Here is an 8,108-nt window from a genome sequence, read left to right on the forward strand (position 1 = left end):
AGCCAGAGGCACTTTGCTTGTGGGTTTATTGGGCAGCACTTCCAGTTCCACCAGTAAGACCAGACTGGGAGGAAGACAAGCCCTTTGGCATAGAGACTGCAGGGATGTGACAGGATGAGGGCTGGGGAAGCCACAGTCCATGAGGCAGCTTGGAAGAAGCTGACAGACCTCAGCCGAGCTCCTTGCCTCAGGCCTGGGCAGCATCACACCGTCTCCTGAGGCTTCAGCTTATAGTGCACCTCGGGGAGGGCTCTCAGCCGCTCTGCAGCCTGCAGGGACCAGACACAAGGCTGGGGCAGCTCAGCAAGCAGCCAGACCACTCCCTGAGCTCCCCGTGCCAGGCCAGCTCCTCACCTGCTCAGGGGTGAGGTCCCGCTGTGCCTGTGCTAGCATCTCATAGCCCACCATGAACTTGCGGACAGTGGCAGAGCGGAGCAGCGGTGGATAGTAATGGGCATGGAGCTGCCAGTGCCCACAGTCCTCCTGCAGGTGGGGGCCTGTAGGGGCTCCTGAGCAGGGTACAGGGTCAGGTGTGCAATGGGAGAGATGAGGACAGAGGGGCAAAGGAGATGGGACACTCACCATGCCAGCCCATGGAGTAGGGGAAGGAGACTTGGAAGAGGTTGTCGTACTTGATCAGCAGCCGCCGCATGATGGAGGCCAGGCCTGCGGGGTTGGGGGCAGTGAGTGCACCCAGAGCTGGTCAGGACCCCCAGTGACACTAGGCACTGGTGACAAGCACGAGGGATGTGCCAGCCACTCCCAAAGTCAGCACCCCAAGAGCATGGAGCATCATGTCCTTCATTGTCACAAAACCCCATAGAGCTCCCTCCCAAAAAATAGCCCAGGCCATCACTCACTGTTCCTCTCGCTGTCACACAGGTCCCGCAGGCGGAGGACATGGCGGCGGGGCAGGAGCAGGGTCTGGAAAGGCCAGGTGGCCCAGTAGGGCACAACCACCAGCCAGTCCTCATTCTCCACCACCAGCCGCTCCTGTGGGACACAGCACTCAGGGAATGGGGACAGGGACATCCCCCACTTAGGGACAGGGGGACAGCCACATCCTCACCTTACGTTGAGCCTCCTGCTCGGCATACTCCAGCAGCATGGGCACACCATGCTGGCTGTGGTGCTGCCGCTGTGTCCGCTCCTCCAGGCGCGCCTCGTTGGGGAGGAAGCTGCTGGCCCACACCTAGCAAGGACACAGTGCTGTGTTATCAGCTGTCCCCAACGAGCTGGCCCCATCACATCCCCCAGGCACTCCACGCCACAGCACCTAAATCCAACCCTACAACCAACCAACCACGGTTCCGTGCTGCCACCAGGTGGGCAGTCCAGCATGCAGCAACCACAAGGGACAGTCCCCAGCAGAGAGGGAACAAGAAGGGGACTGACCCCACTGCGCTCCCATCTTCCAGGGGGCTTTGTCCTAGAGTCGCCCCTGGGGTCACAGACTCACCTGGCAGTGCGGGTGTGGGTTGGAGCAGCCCATCATTGCCCCTTTGTTCTCGAAGATCTGTGGAGGAAGCAGTGTAGGGGGTGACAGCTGACAGCACCCCCATCCCCACTGCGGGGAGAAAACGCTGTCCCCAGCATAGGGGGAAACCAGCACAGGAGAACAGAAGCCTGATACCTAGGGGCACGAGGTGAGGTTGAGGGACCCAGCCATGGGGCTCCAGCAGCACCTCCCCTGTGTGCCCCCAGGGATGGGGACACGTCTCCTGTCCCCAACAGACCTGCACCCAGGGGTAGGAGGCCCCCAGCTCTGCCTCCAGTTCTGCCCACGCATCAATCACTGCCCGGATCTCCACCAGCGACATCAGGGGCAGTGTCAGGTCGGAGTGCGGGTGGAAGCACATCACCTTACTGAGGAAAAAGCCCCACATGGGTGAGAGCCCCAAAATCAGAACAGGATTGCAAAGGAAAGCAACAGAGCTGCCTGTTGCTAGAACTGGAACACTCACCACACACCACGGGCAGCTGCCGCTTGGAACAGGGGGTGGCCACTGTCATCTGGGGGGGAGAGAGAGAGTAGAGGGGGAATTTGGGCAGCGTCCACGCCCCTACAGCCCCCCAGAACCCCTGCAGGAATTACCAGGCTCAGGGGCATCTGGCTGCAACGCAGGGAAGTCATTGGGGAAGACAAAGGTGCCCTCGTAGTTCGGGTTGACCTGTAGCGGTGAGAAATGGAGTCTGGGGACGGGGGGTGAGGCACAGAGGGAGAAACAGGATCAGGGTGCCCCATGGTACCTCACCGTTGGCCCGGGTGGCCCCAGGGCAGAGAGGGTTCTTGGGGTCCCAACGGGGCACGTCCTCGGGGGGGGGCTTCTCCAGCTGTCCATGCCAGGGCCGCTTCACGCGGTGCGCGGACACCAGCACCCACTCATCCCGCAGCGGGTTGTAGCGGGAGTGCTGGTGCTCTGTGGAATGGCAGCAGGGTCACTGAGGGGGCATGAGTGGGGGTCATTCCTGAGGGACGTGACTGGGGGAACACGAGTGGGTTGGAGATGTGAATGGGTAGGGAGATGACTGGTGGGACACAAGCAAGGGACACGACTGGGGGAACACGGTAGGGAGAACTGAATGGGGGAGCGTGAGCGGAGTAGGAAATGAGTATGGGACGACAGTAAGGAGACTCAGGTGAGGGAGGGGACATGAAAGGGGAACACGAGTGATAGGACTCAACTAGGAGTACACAAGCAGGGGTGGGGACATTTGCTGGATACAAGTTGGACAACATGATTGGGGGGGACATGAGTGGGAACCACAGGTGGGCCATGGGCACGAGTGTGTGAAGAGACGAGTGGGGAAACATAAGTGGGGTCACTGCTGGGGGACACGAGCAGGGTGGTGACACAAGTGGGGCACGACTGAGAGGGAGGTAAGTGGAGGAACATGAGGCAGGGGAAGCTGTGGGGGAGGCTACTACGGGATCACGAGTGGGGAGAGACGAGTGCGAGAACACGAGCGGAGTGGGAAACATCTAACGAGGAACACGGGCGGTGGGACTCGAGAGGGGTTAGGGACTTGCGCGGGGACCCGAGCGGTGGGACAAAAACGGGCGACAGAAGCGGGGGACACGAGCGGGATGACACGAGCGGGGCGGGGACTGCCCCTCCTCCCCGCCCCGTGCTCCCCGGCCCCGCCGTACCGCTGGCACGGAAGCCACCTTCGCCTCCCCCCGCCGCCGACTCCATGCCTCCGCCGCCACCCGGAAGCCCCGTCCCCGCCGGGCGGTCCCGGCTCCGTCCCGCCCCTTCGCGCCGGCGCAGCGCAGCGGCCGGGAGCGGCGTGGTCTCGACGGGGCGGTCCCGGGTCGTCCTCGCGGGCGGGGTGGAGCGGCACGGCGCGGCGGGGCGCGGAGAGGAGAGGCGGCATGGGGGTGGGAGGGCCGTGGGTGCTGCGGGTCGGGCTGGGGCTGGGAGCGCTGGCCTTGCTGCTGCAGGGGCTGCGGGGCTGGTTAGCCTGCAAGCGGTACGAGTTCCAGCCCGCCGAGATCGCCGAGCTCGCCCGACACCACGCGGGTATGTGGGGGTGGGGGGAGACGGGAAGTGGAACCGAGAAGGGGAAAGGGATCGGAAAAGGAGCAGCGGTAGGGGAATGTGGGTGGGAGGCTTTGTTGCTGGGGGGAAGTGGTATGGGGACGGGCATCAGCTCCCGTAGTCACAGCAGGAGCCTGCACGCTACTGGGACAGGGTCGCCGTCACCTCGGGGTCTCGCTCTAGCTGGTGCCGGGTTGGGTCCTGGGGCTCTCAGTCCCGTACATCCTTCTCCACCAATTGGGGAGGCAGTGGGGCGGGGACTGGGAAAGCAGTGTTCTCCAGGCAGAGCTGCCAAAGGCCATACCGGGACCCCATGGCTAAGGATGCAGGATAGGGAGGCTGTTAGGTCTTGGTCCATGCCAGGGATTCAGGCTGATCCCGCTATTGCAGGGCTGGATCACGAGCTGGCTTTCTCCAAGATCATTGTGGAACTGCGGAAGAAGCACCCGGGCCACATCCTGCCTGACGAGGACCTGCAGTGGGTGTTTGTGAATGCGGGCGGCTGGATGGGCTCCATGTGTCTGCTGCATGCCTCCCTCACTGAGTATGTGCTGCTCTTCGGGACAGCCATCGACACTGGGGGACACTCAGGTACATGGGGCAGGGGTGTCTCTGTGCTCTTTTAGCCCCTGTCCTTCTGGGACTGTCCATCCCAACGGCTGGCAGCCCTCTTATCTCTGCAGGGACATGATGAGTGGTGCTTTGCCCTTTGCAGGTCGCTACTGGGCAGAAATCTATGACACCATCATCTCAGGCACTTTCCGGCAGTGGAAAGAGGGAACCACCAGAAGTGAGATCTATTATCCCGGTAAGCATGACATGAGGGCTGCAATCCCCGTCCTGCAGTATGGCCACTCTGTACTGTCATGCAGCCCCTTCCTTCCAGCTGGCAAGAGCCTAGAGAGAGGGACGAGGCGCTCCATGTCTCCTCACCACTGAAGTGTCAACAATAGAGGGGTGGCTGCAGGACACAGAGGAGGGATGGGAAGGGGCTGAGCACTGCATCTCCCAGCCCCACACATCTCCGCTTTGGGCATGATGTGGGACAGCTACTGGGAGTGATGCCATTTGTGTTGGCAGGGGACACCATCGTGCACCAGGCAGGAGAGGCCACATCAGTGCAGTGGAGTGCAGGCACCTGGATGGTGGAGTACGGCCGAGGCTTTGTCCCATCCACACTTGCCTTCGCGCTGGCAGACACCCTCTTCAGCACTCAGGACTTCATCACCCTCTTCTATACCCTGCGCGCCTACACCAAGGGCCTCCTCCTGGAAGCCAATGCCTTCTTCAGCACTTTGGGCTGCTGAGCCTGGCCCCAACAGCCTTCCTCCCCCTTTCTCCTCCTCCCTCTCTGGGCTGCAGATCCCACAACCTGGGGATGAGGATGCTGGTGCATCCAGCACCAAGCAGTCCCTGGGAGGTTCCCCACGTGCCATCTGGGTTGGCAGGCAGCTGCGGCTGTGGTCAGCACAGAGCACAGTGTCCAGCTGGCAGCTCCCACCGTTGCTTCCAGGTGCTGGCAGCACACAGTGTCCCCAGACACCGGGGGAGGATGCCCAGGCAGTATGGGGATGATCAGCCTCTGTGCTGAAGGTCTGTTCTGGCACCTATCCCCGCTGTGTCACCTGCCCCTTGAGTGGAAGAGATCCCTTCCTTGTGCCTCCCCCTTGTTTTCCCCCCAGGGGGGACAGCCACAATCTGTCGCCTTAACCAAGCATGGCCTCCAGGCTGTGCATCTATTGAGTGTCTGCGGGTGCCCAAAACTCTGAATCAGCTCAGGATGGGACTTTGCCCCTCAAAACACTTCCCCTGGCTGAGAGCCAGCAAGGTCCCCGGCCAAGTGGGGGTGTGCACTCTGCTCACGGCCTGATGCCCATGTGGGCTCAGCAGAGGGCTTCCAGCTCTGTTCTGTTCCCAAAATACTCTGTGTCCCCAGGCCAAAAGCCTACAGTACATCTCTCCTTATCCCTCCAACTGGCAGCCCTGTGCATGGGCTACATTGTCTTTTGTCACCCCGGAAGAGATGGCAGTAATAAACATCATCTTCCCACCTGCTTGGGTGTCCGGTGTGTGCAGAGCCCCCAGCATGAGATATGGGGCTGGGGGCTCCTTGGGGACAGCCGTGGGGACACAACAGTGCAGAGGGATAGGTAGGAGTGTGGGGAGAGAAGGGTGTGAGAAGAGCATGGAAGGTGATCCTGGGGTGCATGGGCTATGCACACATGTGCAGGGCTGCAAGCAGTGCTCTGTGTGGATGTGCATTAGCTGTGCATAGGTGTGTGTGTGATTAAAAATGTGCAGGTGGATAGAGGGCAGGTGTGTGCACATGTATGCATATGCAGAGCAAGCATGCATCTATATGGTCAGGAAAGGCTGGTGCCAGGGGGGATCCTGGTGCATAGCATATAGCACATGTGCATGGATGTGTGTAGGCAGAGAAGCTGTGTGTGTGCGTTTGTGCACCTCTGTGCACGTGCCCCATTCAGGTTCACAGGTGTATGTACATGCACACATGTGCACATGTCTGTGTTTATGTGTGTGCTCCGCAGGCCTGTCGAGGAACATGAGTGATCCTGCTCTGGCCCACACAGGAAGGCGCTAACTCAGCAGCTCGTATCAATACCGCTCCACTTACAGCGAAGGCCACGTAATGAAAATCCAATGGGCACGCTGGTGGGAGTAAATAAGTATGCCATTAAAATGAGAAAATCAAAGCTCTGGACAGGTCTTTTCTCTTGCCCATTGATTTCTTTTATTACGGAAATATTGCTGCTAAATAACATTAGTGTGAACAATCTCAGCAGTGTTTTCAGTAGCACCTGTGTCAATAATGCCATGGTGAGCAAGAGTCCCCATGGGGCTGCCCCAGGGGTGCCCTTATCACCCCTAGGTGCGTTCAGCAGAGGAAGGGAGCAGCTCAAGGGGTTTTGGTGAGGGTTGTCCTTAACCACCATTTGATTCACATGGGGAAGCTGAGGCACTGAGCAGGGTGCGCGCTCCCCTGCTACCACTGACTCTAGCACAGCCCCTGACCTGGGCTGTGGATTGTGTTCAGAGCACTTCAGCTGCCTGCACCTAAGCACCAAGTGACCCAGACACGTGGGAGGGCTGCAGCTTTTGGCACACAGAAGCCAAGTGGGGATCCCAGGGCACCTCAGGTGGCCAAAGAGACTCTGTGATGTGGGTCCAGCTGCAGCTCCTCAGAGCCATCACAGGACAAATGCACTTCGCTGCCCAACACGCACCTTCACGCTGCAGCCTGCTCTATCTTGCTGTCCCTCCACACACAGTGGGTATTGATCAGCCCACAGGATCTATTTCCCGATTCCTCCTGCAGTATCTCTCTGCTCAGAGTATCTCTCAATCTACTCTGCTGTCTGCTGTGCCCTTCTATACCTACAGTATCTACCTGTGCTGCTTCCACTGCAGCCATCGATACATATTTTTCTGGGGGATTTCTCTTTTCTCTTCAGCACTGCCAGATCCCAGCAGTGTACAATGCATAGCGGGTGGAGGGAACACGGCCCTTGCAGGTCCAAACAGGTACCGTCCCCATAAGGTGATGGGGGACACGTCAGTCTGGTGCACAAGAGGATGGGCACAGCCCAGCACAGGGGGTGCCGACACCCTCGGGTGCACCAAACAGAAGGGCTGCAGCCCATAAGCTGGTGCTGGAAGTGCTGGGAAAGGATGGGCCGAGGCGGGCTACAGCTGTCCAGCCTCGAAACAGGATGGCCGACAGCTGCTTTATCTCCCGTGCAAAGATAAACAGCGTCCGGGGGCCCTGCGGGGTCGGAGTGCTGCACTGCCGCACGAGCCCCGGGCAGCACAGCGGTGAGCTGCCGCTGCTCCCAGCACAAGGCGGCAGTGCAAGGGTAGAGGCTGCGGGATGCTGCGGATCGTGGACCCAGCCCACGGGCAGGGCTCGTTTTGCGGGTCAGGACTCGGCGATTGCCGCTGGCTTCAGCCCCCCCTTTGTACCGCCCAGTGACAGGGTGCACCCCACCCCCCCGGACACACGTGCGCACACACCTACCTGTGCACATAGAGCACACGCCCACCCCTCCCGACATGGATCGCTGCAGATAAGCACACAAGCCGCACACACCCAGCCCCAGCACGTCCAGGTAGGCACATCATTGTCCCCAGCGGTGTGAAAACGTGTGCACACACAAAGCACACACACAAAGCACTCATGTTCAGCTCCTCCAACAGTGCTGCACGTGTGCATGTGAACAACTCTGCACAATGTATGCACTCTGCTCCTGCGGGGTGAATGCACACCTTAAACACCACGTGCATGCACACACACACACACACACACACACACACACACCATCTGCACAGACTGCCCCGCACACTCACACACACACACAAGGAGTTCACACACAACTGCAGGCATGCTGACACCCTACATCACACACAAACACACACACACACACACACAAACACACACACACGGTGTTCACTATCCTTGCTGTGCACGAATGCACGGATTTCCGGCAAAGCAACATGCAGATGCGTGCAGGCAGAAACCTTCTGCACCCATATACATACGCAGCAGAG

General features: G+C 59.9%; 2 protein-coding genes across 3 annotated transcripts; one reads left to right on the top strand and one right to left on the bottom strand.

Annotated features, from left to right (window-relative positions):
* Positions 1–203: 203 nt before the first annotated feature.
* Positions 204–3,197, bottom strand: GALT (galactose-1-phosphate uridylyltransferase; the record flags this gene model as incomplete). The annotated part of the gene is made up of 11 exons (XM_079548329.1): positions 204–269; positions 355–509; positions 583–666; positions 861–993; positions 1,070–1,192; positions 1,460–1,516; positions 1,737–1,866; positions 1,965–2,013; positions 2,096–2,171; positions 2,251–2,420; positions 3,152–3,197. The coding sequence occupies 11 exons, from the start codon at positions 3,195–3,197 to the stop codon at positions 204–206; spliced, it is 1,089 nt and encodes a 362-aa protein (XP_079404455.1).
* Positions 3,198–3,376: 179 nt separating this feature from the next.
* Positions 3,377–6,144, top strand: SIGMAR1 (sigma non-opioid intracellular receptor 1; the record flags this gene model as incomplete). Of its 2 annotated transcripts, none has more annotated exons than XM_079548948.1 (4): positions 3,377–3,524; positions 3,933–4,133; positions 4,258–4,350; positions 6,092–6,144. In XM_079548948.1, the coding sequence occupies 4 exons, from the start codon at positions 3,377–3,379 to the stop codon at positions 6,142–6,144; spliced, it is 495 nt and encodes a 164-aa protein (XP_079405074.1). The 2 variants fall into 2 exon arrangements, with proteins under 2 accessions (XP_079405074.1, XP_079405073.1); XM_079548947.1 differs by lacking the exon at positions 6,092–6,144 and adding an exon at positions 4,623–4,849.
* Positions 6,145–8,108: the final 1,964 nt, after the last annotated feature.

Source organism: Tetrao urogallus (genome assembly GCF_951394365.1).
Source record: "Tetrao urogallus genome assembly, chromosome: Z".
NCBI lineage: Eukaryota > Metazoa > Chordata > Aves > Galliformes > Phasianidae > Tetrao > Tetrao urogallus.